The sequence below is a fragment of the Rhinoraja longicauda genome, chromosome 23 (genome assembly GCF_053455715.1).
Source record: "Rhinoraja longicauda isolate Sanriku21f chromosome 23, sRhiLon1.1, whole genome shotgun sequence".
NCBI lineage: Eukaryota > Metazoa > Chordata > Chondrichthyes > Rajiformes > Arhynchobatidae > Rhinoraja > Rhinoraja longicauda.
The window spans coordinates 36035736-36059600 of record NC_135975.1 but is presented as its reverse complement, the minus strand read 5'-3'; the positions used below and the strand labels follow the sequence as shown (position 1 = coordinate 36059600).

The 23865-nt window shown below is 40.7% G+C and overlaps 1 protein-coding gene across 1 annotated transcript in view; it reads right to left on the bottom strand.

Moving 5' to 3' along the window:
* The window catches only part of cfap54 (cilia and flagella associated 54), a 300159-nt gene that overhangs the window by 260962 nt on the left and 15332 nt on the right, over positions 1-23865 (bottom strand). The window contains exons 5-9 of the mRNA XM_078420057.1: positions 23103-23161; positions 11023-11166; positions 8512-8625; positions 8316-8417; positions 1659-1857 (exon numbers count right to left, since the gene is read on the bottom strand). Coding sequence (XP_078276183.1) covers positions 1659-1857; positions 8316-8417; positions 8512-8625; positions 11023-11166; positions 23103-23161 — 618 coding nt within the window. The remainder of the gene's footprint in view (positions 1-1658; positions 1858-8315; positions 8418-8511; positions 8626-11022; positions 11167-23102; positions 23162-23865) is intronic.

The window sequence follows — 23865 nt, the reverse complement described above, 5'->3', positions numbered from 1 at the left end:
CAATGTCCAGCAGTGAAAGGACCCGAGACTGTGGTCCTCTCCCGCAGAGCCTTGGCTGCACCAAACATCGGTGAGTTCCTCAGCAAGTATTCCTGGAGTCTGGAATGAACCAGTTGACAACATTCACTGATGGACATCTCACTGTGCCGGGCGGCCAATAAGAACATTCTTCACAGAGTTCATAATCTTTCAAAAGAGCTTGATCTCCATCTCAGAATGTGTTCCAGGAAACAGCCCATAAATCAGAGTCCTCAGTTACAGAGCTGTTTGAGATGAACTGTGACAAAGACCCTTGCATCATTATCCAGACCCTCTTTGTAAATGCACTCTCTGAAGAGATGGGCAACTGTCTCCTCTCTGTAGTAGCCATCAACTGCACCGTGTATTGGGAGTAAGATTCCGGCGGTACAGGAAGGATCTGACTGGGTCAGCCTTTCCAACCGCCAGTCAAGCCAGGTCTTGGTGCTTGTTGGTGAGTTCTGGTGATAAGGCATTTTGCCAGATAAGCTGGGCAGTCTGCTCAGGAAGTCTTACCACAGGATCCATCGAGACTTTGGCTTGCAGTGCCTGCAGGCTGTTCCGTGCTGACCACTGCCCGATGGGTTTGTGGCCAAAGGTGTTGGTCTGGAAGAACCTTTCCACAAAGGACAGGAGGTACGGCAGTATCCCGCTGACCAGCACATTGTACAGCAGGCCCACTCTTTGCAACACCTCAGCAGGTAGTGACACTTGGTGCCCATGTGATTTGGCTCTACACATAGCCTGATGCAGCCACACACAAAGGCGACCATCAGGATGAGGATGACGCTGGGCATGCTTTTGCCCCCTTTGACTGCCAACTTGTGCGACATGACTATCTGATGAATTGAAAGACAGCTCGGGTACTCGCCAAGTAGTGGAGTCGGGATATGTGCCACACCAGCACCAAGTTCAGCCCAAGTGCACCTCACACATGATTACCACATTTTTCCTAGTTATTGAGAAAGAGCACCATTTACACAGACCTGATCCTGGCTTGACCTTGGCGATATGCACCAGCCAATTCTTATTGCACGCCTCAGCCCCACCAAACCAGATCCCCATCACCTTCAGGTAGTCAGACCTGATGGAGGGGACGGAAGATCGGTCGGGCCAGTTGCCAAAGAGCATGGCCTCGCTCTTCCTGCAGTTAGCTCCCGATGCTAACTCAAAGTGGCCACCAACGCTGATCAATCTGCTGATCGACCGTGGATCCGAGCAAACGACAATGAAATTGTCCATGTAGAAGGAGGTTTTGATTTGTGCCCTCACTGCCTGGAAATGCTCAGTTCACTTTAGTTTATTGTCACGTGTACCAAGGTACAATGAAAAGCTATTGTTGTGTGCTAACCAGTCCGTGGAAACATCATTACAATCGACCCATTTACAGTGAATTTCACCCCTCTTATGCTCTCGTCCTTCCTGATGGAATCTGTAAAAGGGCTCTATGCAGTACGCAAACAAGACAGGGGAGAGTGGGCAACCCTGCCTGTCTCTACAATTGATGGGGGAAGTTATCTGCTTCCCACACATTGATTTGGACTGCACTAGATAGACCAAATGTTGAATGAGACAAGTTATACAATAAAAGAAAAGCGTACAATACAATAAAAAGTTGATATCCAAACTCAGCATCACACCTGAAAGGAGTAGCAAGCCTGCCAGGAAAAGTTCTACTGTCACATCAAATATTTCCTGCTCAGCTGGAACATGGGCTTTAGTCTGCAGAATACGTTGATTACCACCTGATAAAGTCTCTGAAATAGCAAGGAACTGGGCTGCACTGCCTTTAAACATTTCCACCAACAGAATTTCAGTGGCATTGCGTGGCCAGGGTTGCTGCAGAAAATGAAAGAACATCAGTCTAGAAGAATACAATCACAATAATAGCACCAACATAATTTGTATTCTTTGTGATTAATGTGGAGTTATGAAATGTTTATTTGGTAAACTATCAAACTTCATATCTCAGGGATTGAGTATAAAAACACATTCCTGGTCATGTATAATTAATCCATCCATTTGTACTCCTCTCACCTCACTACATCACTACTGCACCATTATCAGGCTTCATCTCCCTATTTTTTCCAGTTTTCAATCAGCATATCCTTATATGCTTGGCATGGAGAGAAGGAGAGTGGCAAAATTGAATGTGGTCAGCGGTGGTAGAGCAAATCAACTAAGAAAGACTGAATACAGATGAATGAAAAGGCAAGATAAGCACAAAATGCTGGAGTAACTCAACGGGACAGGCAGTATCTCTGGGGAGAAGGAATGGGTGACGTTTCAGGTCGAGACCTTTCTTCAGACTAGAGTCAGGAAAAAGGAAAACGAGAGATATAGACAGTGATGTAGAGGTAAACAGATAAGAGTATGACGAAGAAGCCATTGATGTGACATGGCTTATAAATGGACAGTAGTGAGAAATACAGGGCCAGTTTGTGTGCTCCATCACTCCACAAATGTTCTGAGTCACAAGATAATATCAATGGACTGGTTAGATGGGCACAAAATTACAAATGCAATTCTGGCCATAGAATTATGAAGTAATGTATCGGGGGAAGTCAAACAAAGCAAAAGAATATATGACAAATAGTCGAACATCAGCCAGTGGAGACAAACAGAAGGACATTTGAGTGCACATTCACATGTCCCTGAAGGTAGTTTCTTCGAGAGCTGAACAGGGTAGATTCTAGGTATCACAAAAAGCTGGAGTAACTATGACAATGGAGGAGGCACATGACAGAAAGGTCAGACTGGGAGTGGGAGGGGGAGTTGAAGTGCTGAGCCACCGGGAGATCAGGTTGGTTAAGGCGGACCGAGCGAAGGTGTTGAGCGAAACGAAACAGAGCCTGCGTTTGGTCTCGCCGATGTAGAGAAGTTGACATCTGGAACAGCGGATACAATAGACGAGGTTGGAGGAGGTGCAGGTGAACCTCTGGTCTCGTTGATGTAGAGAAGTTGACATCTGGAACAGAGGATACAATTGATGAGGTTGCAGGAGGTGCAGGTGAACCTCTGCCTCACCTGGAAAGATTGCTTGGGTCCTTAGATGGAGGTGCAACATCTGTCCCTTTACCTCCCCCCTCGACTCCATCCAAGGACCCAAGCAGTCTTTCCAGGTGAGGCAGAGGTTCACCTGCACCTCCTGCAACCTCATCAATTGTATCCTCTGTTCCAGATGTCAACTTCTCTACATCAACGAGACCAAACGCAGGCTCGGCGATCGTTTCGCTCAACAGATTCGCTCAGTTGGCCTTAACCAACCTGATCTCCCAGTGGCTCAGCACTTCAGCTCCCCCTTCCACTCCCAGTCTGACCTTTCTGTCATGGGCCTCCTCCATTGTCATAGTGAGAACCACGGCAAATTAGAGGAACAGGATCTCATATTTCGCTGGGGCAGCTTACACCCCAGCAGTATGAACATTGATTTCTCTAACTTTAGATAGCTCCTCTGTCCCTCTCTTTCGCCTCCCCCTTCCCAGTTCTCCCACTGTCTTCCTGTCTTCAACTACATCCTTTCTTTGTCCCGCTCCCTCCCCTGACATCAGTCTGAAGAAGGGTCTCGACGTGAAACGTCACCCATTCCTTCTCTCTTGAGATGCTGCATGACCCACTGAGTTACTCCAGCTTTTTGTGATACCTTCGATTTGTACCAGCATCTGCAGTTATTTTTCTACAGGGTAGATTCTAAGAAGTCTGCCTCCCATGAGAATGTCCAGAACCAGCACACTTGACCTCAGATTAAAGTGGTGTCTTTTTAAGACTTGGGTGAGAAGCAATTTTTCTTCTGATGGCTGAGTCTTTAGAATTAAGCCACAGAAAGCTGTTGTGGCAAAATCTTTATGTATTTTTAAGGTGATAATAGATCGATTTCAAGTTAATAATAAATCAAGGGTTACTGGGAAACAGCAAGTCGTCAAGTCATGTCAAGTTTATTTGTCACATACATATACAAGATGTGCAGTGAAATGCAAGTGGCAATGCCTGCGGATTGTGCTAAACTACAAAACAGAATAGAAAAAAAAATTTAACACAAAAAATAAATTAATACAGTAAATTAAATTAGTCCCTGGTGATACTAGAGTTAACAGTCCTGATGGCCTATGGGAAGAAACTACGTCTCCTCCTCTCTGTTTTCACAGCGTGACAGCCTGACCGTAGCAGCTGGAACAGTCCGTTGCTGGGGTGGTAGGGGTCCCCCATAATGTTGCTGGCTCTGGATCTGCACCTCCTGATGTATAGGTCCTGCAGGGGGGCGAGTGTAGTTTCCATAGTGCATTCAGCCAAACGCACTACTCACCACAGAGCCTTCCTGTCCTGGGCAGAGCTGTTCCCAAACCAGATTGTGAAGTTCCCGGACAAGATGCTTTCTACAGCCCCAGGGTAGAAGCACTGAAGGATCCTCAGAGAAACTCTGAATTTCCTCAACTGTCTAGGTGGTAAAGGTGCTGCCTTGCCTTACTCACCAGTGCGGCAATGTGTGTTGTCCATGTCAGATCCTCTGTGATGTGGACTCCCAGGTATTTAAAGCTGCTCACCCTATCCACAGTAATCCCATTTAACTCCAGTGGCGTGTATGTCCTTGGATGTTGAGCCCTTCTAAAGTCCACAATCAGCTCCTTAGTTTTTGTGACATTCAAGATGAGGCTGTTGTCCTGACACCAGAGTGCCAGATCAGCCACCTCCTCCCGGTAGGCCTTCTCATCGTTATCGGCGATCAGGCCCATCACCACAGTGTCATCAGCAAACTTGATGATGGAGTTGGAGCTGAACCTGGCCACACAGTCATGTGTGTACAGGGAGTGCAGTAGGGGGCTAAGGACGGGGGAAAGTGGACCTAAGAATAATGGATTAGTCATGATCCTACTGAAAGGCACTGCAGGCTGAAGAGACAACTTCTTTTGGTAGCAAATTTGCAGATGATACTAAGCTGGGGGATAGTGTGAATTGTGAGGAAGATGCAATAAGGCTGCAGGGTGACTTGGACAGATTGTGTGAGTGGGCGGATACATGGCAGATGCAGTTTAATGTAGATAAGTGTGAGGTTATTCACTTTGGAAGTAAGAATAGAAAGGCAGATTATTATCTGAATGGTGTCAAGTTAGGAAGAGGGGACGTTCAACGAGATCTGGGTGTCCTAGTGCATCAGTCACTGAAAGGAAGCATGCAGGTACAGCATGTACTTCTACAGTCCTTCTGCAGTTGTACCGGGCACTGGTGAGACTGCACCTGGAGTACTGTGTGCAGTTTTGGTCTCCAAATTTGAGGAAGGATATTCTTGCTATTGAGGGCGTGCAGCGTAGGTTCACTAGGTTAATTCCTGGAATGGCGGGACTGTCGTATGTTGAAAGGCTGGAGCAATTAGGCTTGTATACACTGGAATATAGAAGGATGAGGGGGGATCTTATTGAAACATATAAGATAATTAGGGGATTGGACACATTAGAGGCAGGAAACATGTTCCCAATGTTGGGGGAGTCCAGAACAAGGGGCCACAGTTTAAGAATAAGGGGTAGGCCATTTAGAACGGAGATGAGGAAGAACTTTTTCAGTCAGAGAGTGGTGAAGGTGTGGAATTCTCTGCCTCAGAAGGCAGTGGAGGCCAGTTCGTTGGATGCTTTCAAGAGAGAGCTGGATAGAGCTCTTAAGGATAGCGGAGTGAGGGGGTATGGGGAGAAGGCAGGAACGGGGTACTGATTGAGAGTGATCAGCCATGATCGCATTGAATGGACCGCGGTGCTGGCTCAAAGGGCTGAATGGCCTACTCCTGCACCTATTGTCTATTGTCTATTGTCTATTGTCTCATGCTCTAACAAGTAGCTAAGACGATTAAGAAGAAAAAATAGATTTATTGGCCGGAGCATACAATACAAAGGACTGAGGTCATGTAAATCATCTATTAGGCAAGAGATTAATGAGTCACGATTAAAGCTTTGTACACAGTCCTCAGCGCCACACCACTTGAAGTTTGTGCTTGCATGAGAGAGACTGTAGTGAGAATGTACAAGGATGTTTCCAGGGCCAGTCTGCAGTTGCGCCTGATTTGCGGTTATGACACAAGGTATCTCAGGATTACTCCCGGTGCCACGTGGTAGCAAGGGTAGGAAGAAGAGGATAGGGTACATGAATGCATGATTGGTGGGAGGCCTTTAGCTTTTTTTCAACCATTGAGATCACTTCTGAGGCAGAGGTGACCTGTAGAAGGGGGATGGGTTGCCTCTGAACTGGAGCACGACCAATAGTATTATGGGGAGATTTGCTAGTTCTAAGGTGGGTTTGAACTGGGCTGACAGGGGGATGGGACCCAAAGTAGTCGCCTAATAGATGAGAAAGCAGAGCAAGTCCAGGAGGCAGGTGCAGGATAGTGAGAGTGGATGGTCTGATAGGCTAAATAGCATTTATTTTAATGCCAGTAGCCTGACAGTTAAGGCAGAAGAACTCGGAACATGGGAAGGCACATGGAATTGTGATATTATAGTATTATAGAAACATAATTGAGGGATGGGCAGGGCTAGCAGTGTATTAATGCTTCCAGTGATACAGAGGTGAAGGTAAGAGTGGAAAGAGTGTTGCACAATAATTAGGCAGAATATCATGGCATGATATCCCAGGGGAATGTCCAGCAAAACCATGCAGACAGCATTTGTAGGGCGGCACGGTAGCGCAGCGGTAGAGTTGCTGCTTTACAGCGAATGCAGCGCCGGAGACTCAGGTTCGATCCTGACTACGGGTGCTGCACTGTAAGGAGTTTGTACGTTCTCCCCGTGACCTGCGTGGGTTTTCTCCGAGATCTTCGGTTTCCTCCCACACTCCAAAGACGTACAGGTATGCAGGTTAATTGGCTGGGTAAATGTAAAAAAATTGTCCCTAGTGGGTGTAGGATAGTGTTAATGTATGGGGATCGCTGGGCGGTGCGGACTTGGTGGGCCGAAAAGGCCTGTTTCCGCGCTGTATATATATGATATGATATGATATTTAGGAATAAGAAAGAGGTGATCATATTGATGGGATTACATAATAGGCCCACCAATAGTCATAGAAATTAAAGGAGGTAATATATAAATAAAATACATATAGATGTAGCAATAACTGGATAGCAATCGTAGGTGATTTTAACTTCTCTGATGCTGACTTCGACTGCCTTATTGATAAGCTATTAGATGAATCAAAATTTGTTACATTTTCTGATGCAATATATAGATGGGCCTACATTCAATCTCCTCAGGAAATCAAGCTGGGCTCGTGGCAGATGTGTCAGTGGGGGACCACTTTGGAACCAATGACCATAATTCTATTAAGTAACGACATTCATGATGCATCTTGACAGGAATTTGAATAAGCAAGATATGGAGGGTCGGAAGAAGGGTCTCGACCCGAAACATCACCTATTCCTTTTCTCCAGAGATGCTGTCTGGCCAGCTGAGTTACTCCAGCTTTTTGTGTCTATCTTTGGTTTAAACCAGCATCTGCACTTCCTTTCTTCTTAAGACATGGAGGGATATAGAATTGATGCCGACAAATGGATCAGTGGGGGCCTGTTTCTATGCTGTACGACTCTGAAACGCTGTGACACGGATCAGTTTGAGATTTTTCTGCAACAAAGGAGACTAGGAAAAGAGTTAATTCATGTATGTAAAATTTTGAAAAGCCCAGGCAAACCAAACTGTAAAGGCCTATTTCCCTCAAACAGAGAGGCAAGTAACCTGGCACCGTAGATTCAAGTTCCTTGAAAGGGGGAAACTGTGGGGACAAAATAAATCACTTAAGTAATGGTATTTGAAATCTACACCTGAGAGGATAGTGGTGGAAGAGACCCTGATTGCATTTGTAATGCAGCTGATGAGTGCGTTAAGAACTCATATTCCGAATGTGTGATGATGAATGGAGATAGGTTCATTGATGTTACAGCAGAATCACATTGACAATAATAACTTATTCCATTTGCATCCTAACAGCAAGAAAAAAAGTTCTCCAGCAGGGAATTTTCAATAACCATCTGGTTTACAGTAAAATAGGACATTCGTCCTCGTACCCAGACAATGGGCTAGTTCATTGTCTCACTGATATACATTCTAACGATTAAGAACCAAATGATAGCTTTTTCCTTTAATCAAGCAACATGATGAATCGAGATCAATGAACAGCATCCTTGCTTAATGTTTAAAGTAAACATCCCAAATTTGTGATGCATTTACTGAAAATAATTTTAGAGACGATCACAACTTCATGTCCCCTCCCAAACAAAAAAAGAAATAATTAAAGCAAAAACATTGTCTGAGTTAATTAAATCTTACATTTGGGTTTTCCTTGTAGGTTGTTTTCAGTTTAGGCCGGAAATATCCTTTTGGTTTTCTTCTACTTTCAAAAACTGCTCTTTTAAATATCATTACAGATACCTAAAATAAGCAATACATTTTCAATCCAAATATATGTTTAAACAGAAGTGGATATGAAATTTCATTAAACATTTTACATTGCCACATCGAGTACCTTGACAGTTGCCTCCCTAAAGGCTTGTCCTGTTTCAGGACTTTGAGGAGATGAGTTAAGCATTTCCAGATGGCTTAATTCACTGATCTTCCCCAAAGCACGGCGAGCAAATGTCTATTTTAAAACAGCAAAAGAAGCATCAACAAGATGAATTATGAGATTAGGTACCAATTTAATTCATCACGAAATATTAAAAATTTAGACCCAGATATTGCAGTCTGTAGTTTGCTGCTCATCTCAAATGAGGTATCCAGCAACCTGTCACGGCATTTCCTATTCCTATTTCATTGCACAAATATGTCATTTCTATTTACCAGGTATCTTTCAAAGATGATCTTATCAATCAAGCAGAAGAGTCAATACTATAGAAGAATTTTTATAATCAGTAAACCAGAAAGGTTAAAAAAATGGACTATAATTTATGACATTTTGTTCAATGCAAATTGAAGGTTGGAATATGTACAAGAAATTAAAATCTACCCAAATAAAATATTTTTTTAGCAAGTGAGACTGTGAATTCAATAGTAATTAATGATTTCATATGTCCACTTGGATAGCTTACAACCCAATGGTATGAACATTCAATTCTCCAATATCAAGTAATGCCCCCCAACTCCTTTCTCCTTCGTGTGCCCTCCTCCCACCCCGCCACTCTGCTGCACACCCACTTCTCCCACTATTTAGTTTAGTTTAGTTTATTGTCATGTGAAAAGCTTTTGTATTGTTTTTAACTCCCTGGTTCTTTCCCCTCCGTCATATGCATCTCCCATCTCAGAGTCCCTCATTTCCCTTTGGTCCCACTCTTTCCCCTTCTCTTGTTCCCTTCCACCAATATCCATTTATCAGGCTTCACATTTCTTATCTGACAACTTTTGTGACTTACTTCACCCATTCGCCATTCCACCCAACTCCCTCTCATCTACATCTATGTATCACTTGCCAGGCTTTGTCCTCCCCCCACCTGTCTTTTCCAGCTTTCTCCCCACTACTACAATCAGTCTGAAGGAGGGTTCCAACCCAAAACTTTGCCTGTCTATTCCCTCCATAAATGCTGCGTAACCCGCTGAATTGAGCCAATACTTTGAGTTTTGCTCATAAATACAATAGGTTGTTATGAGGGATGAGAGGAAACATTTGCATTGATGTCATAAAAACTTCAGGCTACAATCTTTTGATGAAAGAAAATTAAGCACAGATGTAATAAAATTGATTAAAATTAAAAGGAAATCATGGAAGTTCAGAGGACAGATCATTGAATCTGTGCTATCTCTTTACCATAGGACACCAAAGTTAACCCTATTGACAAATGATGAAATGGGATTTTTCAAATTCTCAGAGATGAAACACATGGTTTAACTTGTTCAAGTACAAATAATTAATGAGAAAAATAATTTGTGACTTCAATTCAAAACATTTAGGAAGAGAGAACATGAGCATATGCTGTATGAGATTTAAGAATACAAGAAGGTGACAGGAGATATTAAGAGGTAGGTAAATCAAGTGGATCCTGTGATTCATGAATAGAGACATAGTGTAAAAAGCAAGGACATTGCACTGAGCCTTTAAAGAAAAATGGCTGTGGCCAATTTTGGTCAACACACTTTTAGAAGGATCTGGCAGATGTGCATGTAGATTAAAGTTGTGTTTTTACCTATGACATTGCTAATTTGAAGATTTGGAGGGGGTGGAGGGTACAATGGGTGGTGCCGTCAGTGACGGCAGCCTCACCAATGGTCTGTCTGTCTATTCGTCCTTTTTGTTATTTTTAGTGTGTTTTAAAGGTATGTGTTAACGTTCTCTAGTTTGTTTTATGTGGGGGGTGGGGGAGGGGGTTGGGGGAAACTTTTTTTCAATCTCTTACCTTGCCGGAGATGCAATTGTTTTCTGGATCGTCTCTCCGGTCGCTCTGCGGCCTAACATCATGGAGCTGGCGGCCTTGCTCGAGACTGACTTTGAGCCCCACCGCGGGGCCGTGGACAGCATCAGATCCTGCGATCCCTTGCCTGGTTCCAACCGTGGCCTACGGATTTCAACATCGAGGAGCTCGCAGTCTCGGGTAGAGACCGATGTCGGGAAGCTCCAAGGTGGCAAGAGGTTTGATCAGCCCCGGCCCGGAGTCCAGTCGCCCGGTGCGGGGAGCTGAGATTCCCCCCCGATGCGGGAGCTTGATCGCCCCGATACGGAGGGCCCGACTGCTGGCTACAGGAGCCAACATCATCCCGTCAACGGAAGACTCAAAGCCCCCGACCGCAGGAGAACAAAGAAGGGAAGATAGTGAACTTTTTTTTCGCCTTCCATCACAGTGAGGAATGTGGAGGAGTCACTGTGGTGGATGTTTATGTTAAAATGTATTTTGTGTCTTTTGTTGCTTTTTATTAGTATGACAAATCAAATTCCTCGTATGTTGCAAAACATACTTGGCTAAAGTATGATTATGATTATACAAAACATGTAACATTAACAAAGAATATAACAAACAGGTGCTGTTTACATACAATTAAAATATTATACCTCTCCAAGTAAAGCAGATCCACAGTCATAGTAACACTGACACACAGTTGTATAAAGTGTGGCTCTCCACCTGAGATATCCAACTGTTAAAAGCGGGGCAGATGATTCCATGCAGATGCAGGCCCACAGTACGTACTCGAAGGCCTATACAAAACAAGACAGTTACAAAACAAGGTCAGGTTCTGAAAATAATCATATGGTAAACTATTCCTACATTGTTTTTTTACGTGGTTATCTACAGTATATTCTCTGGACTAGAAATTCATTGCCTTTAAAGAGATATATAATCAGGCAATGTATGGTTTACCCACACCAGTTTCACCTGGCCCAATTTTCCATCATTATCATTGTGCAACAGCATGTGTATATTTCACTTGTGCAATATATAATATTCCTGATTCTTGCACAGCTGATTAATATCAGCTCTCGGAAGGGCATTTTGGGAAGTCAAACCAGGGCAGGGTTCTTGGGAGTGTTGTGGAGAACTTTAAGGTGAGGGGATAGAGATTTAGAAGGAAACTGAGGGGCAACTTTTGTTTTACAGAAAGGGTGGTAGGTATGTGGAATAAGCTGTCATAGTTGAGGCAGGTACTATCACAACGTTTAAAATATATTTGGACAGGTACATGGATAGGATATGGGCCATACACAGGCAGGTAGGACTAGTGTAGATGGGGCAAGTTGATCAGCATGGGCAAGTTGGGCCAAAGGGCCTGTTTTCATGCTCTATGACTCTATCAGGTCATTTTGAGGATTCCCACCAGCTGCCAGGAATGGATCATCCAAAAGGAAAGGAATGAGCAATAGAATTCACTGACACTAACTTGTTCGTTGCAAGGTCCAAAAGATTTCAGTTGAGCCCACCCTTACCATCAGTATGCATATATGCTTTTATCATTGCAGCCTCACAGGACATCTCACTTTCCAATGCCCACTCCCGCGGTAAATGACGGAAGCAAGTAAAAAGCATTGAACACGTTGTCACTGTGGTTTATAGCTGAGTAACATAGCAGGTATAGTGGGAGCAACCATTTAGTGAGAAGCTGTAAAGTCAAAGTGTTGCTGTAGAGGTCAAAACACAGGCTTTGAAGAGCATAGGGCATTGGTGAGAAATATTAATGCGGAGGTATCTTTTTCTTCTCTTTCATAGACGAAAGCAGTGGAGATAAAAGATATGGAAGCTAGGACTCTTCCTGTAGGATGTAGGAGATCAGCGACTGTCTGCAGGTGGTATGCATACCTGCTCCTGTCAGATTGCAAAGGACAGTTGGAACTTTCTACAGAGCATTGGGGATGCAGAAAATATCATAGATAGTACATTTAGTGAGTTAGTCATCAATGCTTCAATGGTATCTTATTGTCACAGGTACACTAAACTTTTTTTGCATACAGTTCAATAAAAGCACTATCAGGTAAGCACAATCTTAGATTAAGTACGAGTGTATAGGAATAGTACACTGAGACAGTATATAATAGTCGCCAGGTTTGGGTGCCAATTTCAAGTCTAAGTTGTTTCTCAGTGTGGCCCATTGTCCTGGTGACATTGTCAGGTGGGCCTGACCATACAGATCATATTGCAAGGAAAGAGAAAGGAGACAGGTGATCACCAGGAAGTAAATGCAGGTGGGTAGTGCGGGAATCTCCTGTGGTCATTCCCCTTGCAAAAAGATTTACTGTTTTGGATATTGTGGAGGGGAGGGGGGAAAGCCTCAGAGGAAAGCAGCACCAGCAGCAGAGGGAAATGTCTGTGTGTAGCAATGGTGGGGGCTTCGTTGGAGAGGTTAACAGAAAGGCGTTTCCATAGCCAGGAAAAATATTTCAGAGTTGCTTCTCTGGTGAAGGTCAGGTATGTCTTGGATCAGTTACAGAGCTTTCTAAAAGGGGAGGGAGAACAGGTAAATGTCATCTTACATATTGGTACCAATTACATAGGTAGAAAGATGGATCAGGATCTGCAAGATGCATTTAGGGAGTTATCCTGAAAAGTTGGACTTCCAAGGTCATAATCTCAGGATCATTCCCTGTGCCCTTGCAAGTGGGGGAAGACATAGGAGGAGAGGACAGATGAATGGGTGACGAAAGACTGAAGGTTCAGGACTGAAGGCTTTAGGTACTTGGATCATTAGAATCACTTCTGGGGAAGGTGGGACCCGTATATGAAACACTGGTTACACCTAAACAGGAAGGAAATCACTATCTTGGCCAGGAGGTTGCTCATGCTGTTCAGATGGTATAAAATAATCTAACCAGAGTTGGAAGCATAACAGGAAGTGGGAAAGATTTAAAGACCGCATGGATGAACTCCAAAAATTGTTCATCCCTGTCTGGCGAAAAAATAAAACGGGGAACGCGACTCTACCGTGGCTAATGAGGGAAATCAAGGAGTGTTAAATCCAAGGAAAAGGCACGTAAATTGGCCAGAGGAAGCAGCAACCCGGAGGGCTAGGAGAAATTTAGAACTCAGAGGACAAAGGGGTTAATTAAGAGGGGGGAAAAAAGCATGAAAGTTTGCAGGGAATATAAAAACTGACTCTAAAAGCTGCTTTAGAAAGGAAAAGATAAGTGAAGACAAATGTAGGTCCCTTCCAATCAGAGACAGGTGAACTTATAATGGGAAACAAAGAAATGGCAGAACAGTTAAACGAGTACTTTGGTTCTGTCTTCACTAAGGAAGGCACAAACAATGTCCCAGAAATACCAGGGGACCGAGGATCAAGTGGGAGGGAGGAACTGAAGGGAATCCACTTTCGTCAGGAAATAGTGTTAGGTAAACTGTTGGGACTGCAGGCAGATAAATCCCCAGGCCCTGATGGTCTGCATCCCAGAGTACTCAAGGAGGAGGCCAGAGAAATCGTGGATGCATTGGTGATCGTTTTCCAATGTTCTCTCGACTCTGGCTACCCTCCAGTCTACAAGAGCTGATCCAATGTAACCCCACTTTTTAAGAAAGTAGAGAGAAAACGGGGAATTATAGACCTTAGTTAGCCTTACATCAGTAGTGGGGAAGATGCTGGAGTTGAATGTTAAAGATGTTAGAGCAGCGCATTTGGAAAACAGTGACAGGATCGGTCAAAGTCAGCGTGGATTTATGAAGGGGAAATCATGCTTGGCTAATCTTCTGGGATTTTTTTACGATGTACCAAGTAGAATGGATAAGGGAGAGCCAGTGGATGTGGTGTAGCTGGACTTTCAAAAAACCTTTGACAAGGTCAAAGAGATTAGTGTGCAAAATTAGAGCACATAGTATTGGAGGTAGGGTATTTTTTTTTTTTTTTAAATTTTATTTAAATTTTAACAAAACAAATACATGTATGAACTCATAGTACGCGATGGTACCTACATTATAAATTCGATTATACATTTTAAATTCGATTATACCTGTATTGTTCTGTATTATCTCCCCACCCACAACCCCCCTCCCCCCAGTTAGAAAAAAGAGGAAAAAGGAGAAGAAGAAAGATAAAGAAATAAAAAAATTAAAAAAGGAAAGAAAGAAAGAAAGAAAGAAAGAAAGAAGAAAGAAGGAAACCTGGAGACAAGAAGGAAACACTTCCGGCTAATTACTTATTAAATTCTTTTTAGGGGTATCAAAAAATTAAATATTTCCAATTCTTAATCCTAGTTTTAAAGTGAATGGGTTCCAAAGTTTCAAAAAGAAATCATATTTATTTCTCAGATTATAAGTAGCTTTTTCTAATGGGATACAACTACGCATTTCTGCATACCATCTTGCAATTCTTATTTCATTGTGATCTTTCCAAGTGACCGCCACACATTTTTTTGCTATTGCTATTGCTATTTTGAGAAATCTTTCCTGATATTTATCTAAAATTAATCTTGGTAATATTCCTTTAGTATCTCCCAATAAAAACAACCTTGAATCCAATGGTATGGTCTTATTCATCAATTGTTCCAAAACGTTTTTTAGGTCTTTCCAAAAAGGAGTTACCTTAGGACATGCCCATGTGGAGTGTAAAAAAGTACCCACATCCTGGTTGCATCTAAAACAAATTTCAGGTAAATTTGGATTTAAATTGTTTAATTTTTTCGGTGTTAAATATAGTTGACGTAAAAAATTGTATTGTACTAAACTATATCTCACATTAATAGTATTTTTCATACTTTCTAAACACAATCTTTCCCAACTTGGTTCATCAATGCTAATATTCAGATCTGTTTCCCATCTTTGTCTTGATTTTTGAATTCCTGTCTTTGGACTAGATTTTTGTAACAATTTATACATTGAAGATATAATTTTTTTTGTTCCCTTGCCCTGAATCAGGGATTCAATTCCTTTAATTTGAAATAAAAACATTGAATTACCTAACTTTTATCATATCATATCATATATATACAGCCGGAAACAGGCCTTTTCGGCCCTCCAAGTCCGTGCCGCCCAGCGATCCCCGTACATTAACACTATCCTACACAATTTAGGGACAATTTTTACATTTACCCAGCCAATTAACCTATATACCTGTACGTCTTTGGAGTGGTTTATAATTTCCCTTAAAAAAGATTGTAATTGATAATAGAAAAAAATACTATTCCCTGGAATTTGATATTTGTTTCTCAATTGAGAAAATGTCAAAAAATTATTTCCTTCGTAGCAATCTCCCATATGTTTAATACCCTTCTGTTCCCAGACTTGTAATATTTGATTATTCCAAGCAAACGGCAGTAATCTATTTTTTACTAATGGAGTTTTAGCTGTTAGAAAAAATCTTTTATCATTAGCTTTAACTGTTTTCAACAATATATTAATTAAATGTTTTAGCAAAGGTGACTCTTGATCCTTAACTAATAGCTTCGCTTCCCATTTATAGATAAATTCTTCTGGGCATAGTTCTTTTATTTTATCCATTTCAATTTTAACCCATGCTGTTTTTCCACCCTCTTGATAAAAGGATGAAATAAAACTCATTTGTGCTGCCAGATAGTAATTTTTAAAATTTGGTAATTGCAGTCCACCTAATTCAAATTTCCATGTTAATTTTTCCATAGACACTCTTGGCATTTTACCTTTCCAAAGAAAATTTCTCACAATTTTATTCAATTCTTGAAAAAAATTATTTGGTAAAGGTATAGGCAGTGTTTGAAATAAATACTGTAACCTCGGAAAAATATTCATCTTAATACAGTTCACTCTCCCTAGCAATGTAATTGGAAGATTCATCCATTTCTTCAAGTCCTCCTCAATTTTTTTAATTAGTGGTTTATAATTTAGTTTATACAGATTATTTAACTTATTATCTACTTTAACCCCTAAGTACTTCATGCCTTCTTTTTGCCATTTAAACTGACTTTCTCTTTTATATTGATCATAATTACCTTCAGAAAGAGGCATTATTTCAGTTTTATCTTTATTAATTTTATATCCTGATACTTTCCCATATTCTTCCAGTCTGAAATATAATTTTCTTAAGGATTCCAATGGTCTAGTAAGACAAATTAAAACATCATCTGCAAATAAAGTAATTTTGTGATTTTCCTGATTCACTTTAAATCCTTCAATGTCTAAATCTGATCTTATTAGCTCTGCCAGAGGTTCAATGGCCAATACAAATAAAGCCGGTGACAAGGGACATCCCTGTCTACTAGATCTTTCCAAATTAAATGATTGAGAAGATTGGCCATTTGTCACCACTTTGGCTTTAGGTTGTTTATAAAGAGCTTTTACCCAGTTAATGAAACCATTTCCTAATCCGTACTTCTCTAATACTTTAAATAAAAAATCCCATTCTAACCTGTCAAACGCCTTTTCAGCATCTAAAGCAACTGCTACGCTCAATTCCTTTCTTTTCTGTGCTAAATGTAAAATACTTATAAATCTTGCTACATTATCAGATATTTTCCTTTTTTTGACAAATCCAGTTTGGTCCTCTTTAACCAGCTTCGGTAAATATTCTGCCAATCTCCTTGCCAAAAGTTTAGCAACTATTTTATAATCTGCATTCAACAATGATATTGGTCTATAAGAAGATGCATTTAAAGGGTCTTTCCCTTTTTTTTGAATTACGATTATAATTGCCAGTGAGAAAGATTCTGGTAATGTAGAAGTTTTTTCCGCTTGATGTATCACTTCCATAAATACTGGTAACAACAAATCTTTAAATTTTTTATAGAACTCAGGCGGGAAACCATCTTCCCCTGGAGATTTATTACTTGGTAAAGAATATAATACTTCCTCCACCTCTCTCAAAGTAAAGGAGGCATTTAGTCCCATCTGCTCCTCATTAGAGATTGTTGGTAATTGTATCTTGGATAAAAAATTATTTATCTTAATTTCATCCTTTTCAGATTCAGAATGGTACAGATTAGTGTAGAATTGCTTAAATACCTCATTGATTTCTCTAGGTTTATAAGTAATAATGTTTTGATATGTTCTAATTGAATTTATTGTTCTTGATATTTGTTCTTCTTTCAGTTGCCATGCCAATACCTTGTGCGCTCTTTCTCCTAATTCATAATATCTTTGGTTAGTTCGTAATATGAGGTTTTTCTGTTCTGTAAGTATGTAAAGTATTGTATTGAAATTTTTTATTTGCAAGTTGTGTTTTTTTCGTATCTGAAGAAGTTTTCTGTAAGTCTTTTTCTAATACGGTGATTTATTTTTCTAATCTTTCAGATTCCTTCCTATAGTCTTTCTTTATCTTAGATGAGTAGCTTATAATTTGGCCTCTCAAATAAGCCTTCATTGCATCCCATACAATAAATTTATCATCAACTGAATTTAAATTTGTTTCCAAAAATAATTCAATTTGTCCTCGAATAAAATCACAAAAGTCTTGCCTTTTCAATAGTAAAGAGTTGAGTCTCCATCTATAGACTGACTGTTCTTTATCTGGCATCGTAATTTTCATTAATAATGGTGAGTGATCCGATAACAATCTAGCCTTGTAATCTATTTGTATTATTCTACCCCTTAATTGAGCTGAAATCAAAAATAGACCTATTCTAGAATATGTATCATGTCTATTGGAATAAAAGGAGTAGTCTCTTTCCCTGGGATGGCTTTTCCTCCAAACATCTATTAAATTTAAATTTTCCATTAAATTCCAGGTTGTCTTCGCTGCTCTTGTCCTTGTCGTTGTCCTTGATGATCTATCCATTACTGGATCTAAACAAAAATTGAAATCTCCCCCTATCAATATATTTTCATGTGCTTCTGCCAGATTTAAAAAGGTACCCTGCACAAACTTCTCATCATCTATATTTGGTGCATATATATTCATTAAGGTCCACAATTCTGAGAAAATTTGACAATGTACCATTACAAATCTACCTACTGGGTCACTTACAATATTTTGTATCTTAATTGGTAGCGTTTTCTTAAATAGGATCGCAACCCCTCTTGCTTTTGAGTTAAAAGAAGATGCGACCATACTTCCTACCCAATCTCTCTTTAACTATTGATGCTCTTTTTCCGTTAGATGTGTTTCTTGCAAGAAAGCTATATCTACTTCCAATTTTTTCATCTGTGTTAAAATTCTCTTCCTTTTTATCGGTCCATTTAACCCATTCACATTATAGCTTAAAAAATTTAATGTGTTATCCATTCATTCCTTTTTTTTTTTTTTTTTCCCTTTTCCTTTTTTTTCCCCTTTTTCCTTACCTTGATACCTCTTCCGGTATTTACATTGTGCCGTATTTCAGTGTGCTCCCCTCCATAGTCCAGGTATAAAAACAGAAAAGAAATAAGAAAGATAGAGAAATAGACCCTCCCTCTAATGTTGTTAATAAATAGATTAGCAACATTACCCCCCTCTATTATACGAGGTGTGGTCCGCACCACACTTGTGCCCATGATTATGGTGGAGCATCCACATTCTCCAACCCCCCCGATATATCAAGTACTTCTAAAAATTAACAATCCTTAATACAGTTAATCCCCTCTATAGTATACAGATATTATTAATAATCAATCATTCATGAATCTTCTTAAGCATTTCTCGATGGCAATTCTTCCGCATACTCTTCTGCTTTGACAAAGTCTTTAAAAAATTTATTTTCTCCAGTGTTGATCATAATCTTCAAAGTAGCCAGGTGCAGTAAAATAAACTTATAGCCTTTCTTCCATAGAATATTTCTGGCCTTATTAAATTCTTTTTTTCTGCTCAACAAGGCATTACTGATGTCTGGGTAAAAGATTATTTTAGTGCCTTCATGTTCTATTGGTTTTCCCTCTCTTATATTATTCCCGACAGTTTTGAAAACCAATTCTCGATCTTGGTATCTTAAAATTTTAATCAACACAGATCTTGGCTTTTGATTAGCCGAGGGTTTCGGTCTTAGAGCCCTATGTGCTCTTTCTATTTCCATTGGACCTTGTTTATCTATTCCCAGAGTGGTCACTATCCAATCTTGAAAAAAGTTAATTGGGTCTTCCCCCTCCACTCCCTCTGGCAAACCAACAATTTTAACATTATTTCTCCTGCTATAGTTTTCCAAGGCATCCAACTTCTCCGCCGTCTTTTTGCTTTCAATTGCTGCTGCAGTAATACTGTCTTCATTTTTTTCCACTCTAGATTTTAACATTTCATTTTCCATTTGCATATTATCCACTTTATTTGTCACTGTTTGAAATTTCTCCTCCATTTTTTTCAAAGTCTTACGAAATTTCTTGTTATCTCTCCTCATTAATTTGTTATCTCCTTCAATTTTCTTGAGCCTGTTAATAATTTCTTGAAGCATCGTTTTCATATTAGTCTCTGTATCTTCTTGCTTTTCTTCTTCTTCCTCATTTCCACTTCCACTGCTAGTGGAGTCTCCCGTTACCTCATCGTCACTCGAGTCCGAAACTCCAGACAAAACATCAGCAGCCTCTCGGCAAACAGTGGGCCTTTTTGGTAACTCACGGCGACTCCCTCGTATTTTGACCCGAGTCAAAGAGCGCTTGCTGGGAGTAGTAGACTCCAGCTTCATACCGGAGCCCTCCCCAGACTTACCGCCTGCCGAGGGGTCACCAAATCTAGTCCCCTGCTCCATCAGAGCTGTGGGCCTACCTTCGATTTTTTTTCTTGATTCCTTTGCTTGCTTCTGTGGCAGTTGTACTCCTCCTTTTACTTTCTTGGAAGGCATCCGTACGTTCTGTATTCTTTCTGATTTAATTTAAAGTACTTGATTCCTTTAGTTCGTCTTTTTTTAGCAGTTTAGGGCTTTGTTTTCGGGAGTGCTGAAAAGTTATGTCTACTCAGCCAAGCATTGGACACGCCCCCCGGAGGTAGGGTATTGACATGGATAGAGAACTGGATGGCAGACAGGAAGCAAATATTAAGAATTAATGGGTCCTTTTCAGAATGGCAGGCAATAACTAGTGGGGTGCTGCAAAGCTCGGTGCTGGGATCGCAGTTATTTACAATATATATGAATAATTTAGACGAGGGAATTAAATGTGACATCTCCAAGTTTGTGGATGACACAAAGCTGGGTGGCAGTGTGAGCTGCGATGAGGATGCTATGAGGGTGCAGGGTGACTTGGATTGGTTGGGTGAGTGGGCAGATGCAGTATAATGTGGATAAATGTGTGGTTATCCACTTTGGTGGCAAGAACAAGAAGGCAGCTTATTATCTGAACGGTGTCAGATTAGAAAAAGGGGAAGTGCAACGAGACCTGGGTGTGCTTGTACATCAATCGCTGCAGGTAAGAATGCAGGTACAGCAGGCAGTGAAGAAAGCTAATGGCATGTTGGCCTTCATTGCGAGAGGATTTGAGTTTAGGATCAAGGAGGTCCTACTGCAGTTGTAGGTGCAGTGTGACCACACCTGGAGTATTGTGTGCAATTTTGGTCTCCTGATTTGAGGAAGGGCATTATTGCTATTGAGGGTGTGCAGCATAGGTTCACCAGGTTAATTCCCGGGATGGCGGGACTGACATAAAATGCAAAAATGGGTCGACTGGGCTTGCATTCACTGGAATTTAGAAGGATGAGAGGCAATCTTATAGAAACATCTAAAATTCTTAAAGGATTGGACAGGCTAGATGCAGGAAAAATATTCCCAATGTTGGGGAGTCCAGAACCAGGGGTCACAGTTTAAGAATAAGAAGTAGGCCACTTAGGACTGAGATGCGGAAAAACATCTTGTGAATTGTGAATCTGTGGAATTCTCTACCACAGACGGCAGTGGAGGCCAAGTCACTGGATGTTTTTAAGAGTAAGTTAGATTTAGCTCTTGGGGCTAAAGGAATCAAGGGATATAGAGAAAAACCAGTCTGAAGATGGGTCCCGATCCAAAACGTCACCTATCCATTCTACAAGGATGCTGTCTGACCCCTTGAGTTACTCAGAATTCTGTATCTTTCCTTGGTGAAACAGCATCTGCATGTCCTTGTTTCTACTACTAACAGGAGGTGGGGATATGTTCTCGAATCAAGCTAGTCCAGGAGACAAAGCAGACAGATACAGAGTAGGCTGCATGTGTGGGCTGGCAAGTTCATCTGCAAAAAAATAGAGGAGCAAAGCAATGGGCACCCATCCATAGTACTCATCTTTCGAAGCTGGGCCTTCTTCCCTTGGTAATTTAAGTATCCATCCAGATACTTAAATACAGTTAGCAACTCTGCTTTCGCCACTCTCCCTGCCAGTTCATTTTAGACTTTCACCACCCTCTGGGTGAATAAGGTTCCCCTCAGATCCCCTATACTCAAATCACCATTGTAATTCCCTCACCATCACCACTGCCAACATCTAAAATCAGTCTCTTCCTCAAACCAATGCCAGTTTGTTTCGTTCTCTTCTGAATTGAGGGCCACGTGAAAGATGCTTTATTTATAATGTACTATGATTTGCTTCTAGGCCCACCCTGAAATACTTTACTGCACACGAATTGAACCTTAAAAGATGAGAAACATAAGATGGGGAGGGTCTCAGTTTTGCTAGCCTATTCTGTCATTCAGTAAGATCATGATTGATCGCACGCATGGGGAAAGTTTTTTTTTACACAGAGAGTGGTGGATGCCTGGAGCACTGTCAGAGATGTGTGGAGGCAGATATGATAGTGGTGTTCAAATAGGCACATGGATATGTAAGGAATGGTGGAATATGTACCAAGTGTAGACAAATGAGATTAGATTATTTTGGCATTATGATTGACGCAGAAATTGTGTGTTGCTGAATTTTGGTCCCCCAAACTATTCCCTCAGTGGCCCTATGCTAGACATTTCCCCCCTAAACATCTCCCTCAGTCTCCTCGGTTTCTATCATTCTCAGAGACCACGTCCTTTATTCACCTCTTTTCTATTTAACCCTTCCTCCCTTGATTCCCAGACATCCATTCTATCCCATTCTTCCCCATTGGCAATCTGCAGCTATTCACTTCCTAAAAGCAAAGTTACTCACCTCCCACTGTGGGTCAACTACTGGGTTGGCTCTGCAATTGTCATCATCAATACTTGGCATATTAGAAAGGTCAGGCAGAGGCATAGGTATATAAGCTTCAGTTTTTGTTTAAATATTGTTTTCCACATCTTCCTCATTTTCCACCCCACTCTAATTCTCTCCCTTTGTCTCCCCAGTCCAGCCTCTTTCCCCTAACACATAGCAATATAAGCATCATTTTGTATTCCTCCACTTCAGATATTTTGCTTAATAACGGATGCTGCACAACTGCAAATAATTATAGTAGCAAAAGAAAACCAAAAGGTACACAGGAAATGAGATTTATTTATTTTTACTTTACAGTTGAGCTTAACACCTATGAGGTTGCACCTAGTTAATGCAAAAATAAGATGGGCACAAAAAGCTGGAGTAACTAAGCGGGGGAACAGGCAGCATCTCTGGAGAGAAGGAATGGGTGACATTTCGGGTCAAGACCATTCATCAGACGCAGGACCCTTCTGAAGAAGGGTCTCAACCCGAAACGTCACCCATTCCTTCTCTCCAGAGATGCTCCCTGTTCTGTTGAGTTTCTCCAGCTTTTTGTGTCTATCTTCTGTTTAAACCAGCATCTGCAGTTCCTTTTTACAAAATACAAAAATAAATTGACTGGAGTCATTCTTTGTGCCTTCCTTGAAAATCTTCATTACAAAATTAAGCTCCCCAACAAACATAAAAAGCAAAAGTAACATACTTGTCCCTTACCTGAGCATAGAGTGCTAAAACCATAAAATGTCTACAGATGGTGTAAATATAAGTTGTACCTAAAAGCACAGAATCACATTAATGTATTTCCAACCACATAGAAAGCCAAATTAAAACCATTGATACTTCATTAGTGTTTATTTTTAAGGAAAACAAGTGTCTATTTTCAAACATCAGAAGAAACAATTGATAGATTAAAAAACTAATTTATTTTGTCTTCTGCAAAATAAAAATGTTGTATTTAAATGACTAAACACTTAAGGTATATAGTATTTAGATGCATATATCTGATAATTTTATAAACATACTTTTGCAAAATTGAAAGGACAGCATGAGTCCCTGAAGTTCATAAAGTGTATTTATAAATCCATTGATTTGGAAGTTATGAAGGCAGATACTCAAGCTGACTGCTACAAAATAAAACAGCGATTGATGGGAACCAGATCAGGAATGGTCTCAAGAGTAATAATGGTACAATTGGAGTTATAGCAAACCCACAAAAATAAAAATGTTATACAAATATTAATCAAGAAATTTTATTCCTGATAAGATATTTTTATCAAAATTGTTAAATGACTGAAAATTTATTATGAAAACTAGTGGCCAATTGCATAGAATGCAAACTCAGAGCAGATCTTAAATTATTTTGACATTACAGCACTGCCTTCAATCACTGACCGTCACCTCACCTTCTTTTTCCTTTTCCCTTTGTTTACTTATTTATCTATTTATTTTCTTTTATGTTTTAGTAAACCTTGAAAAG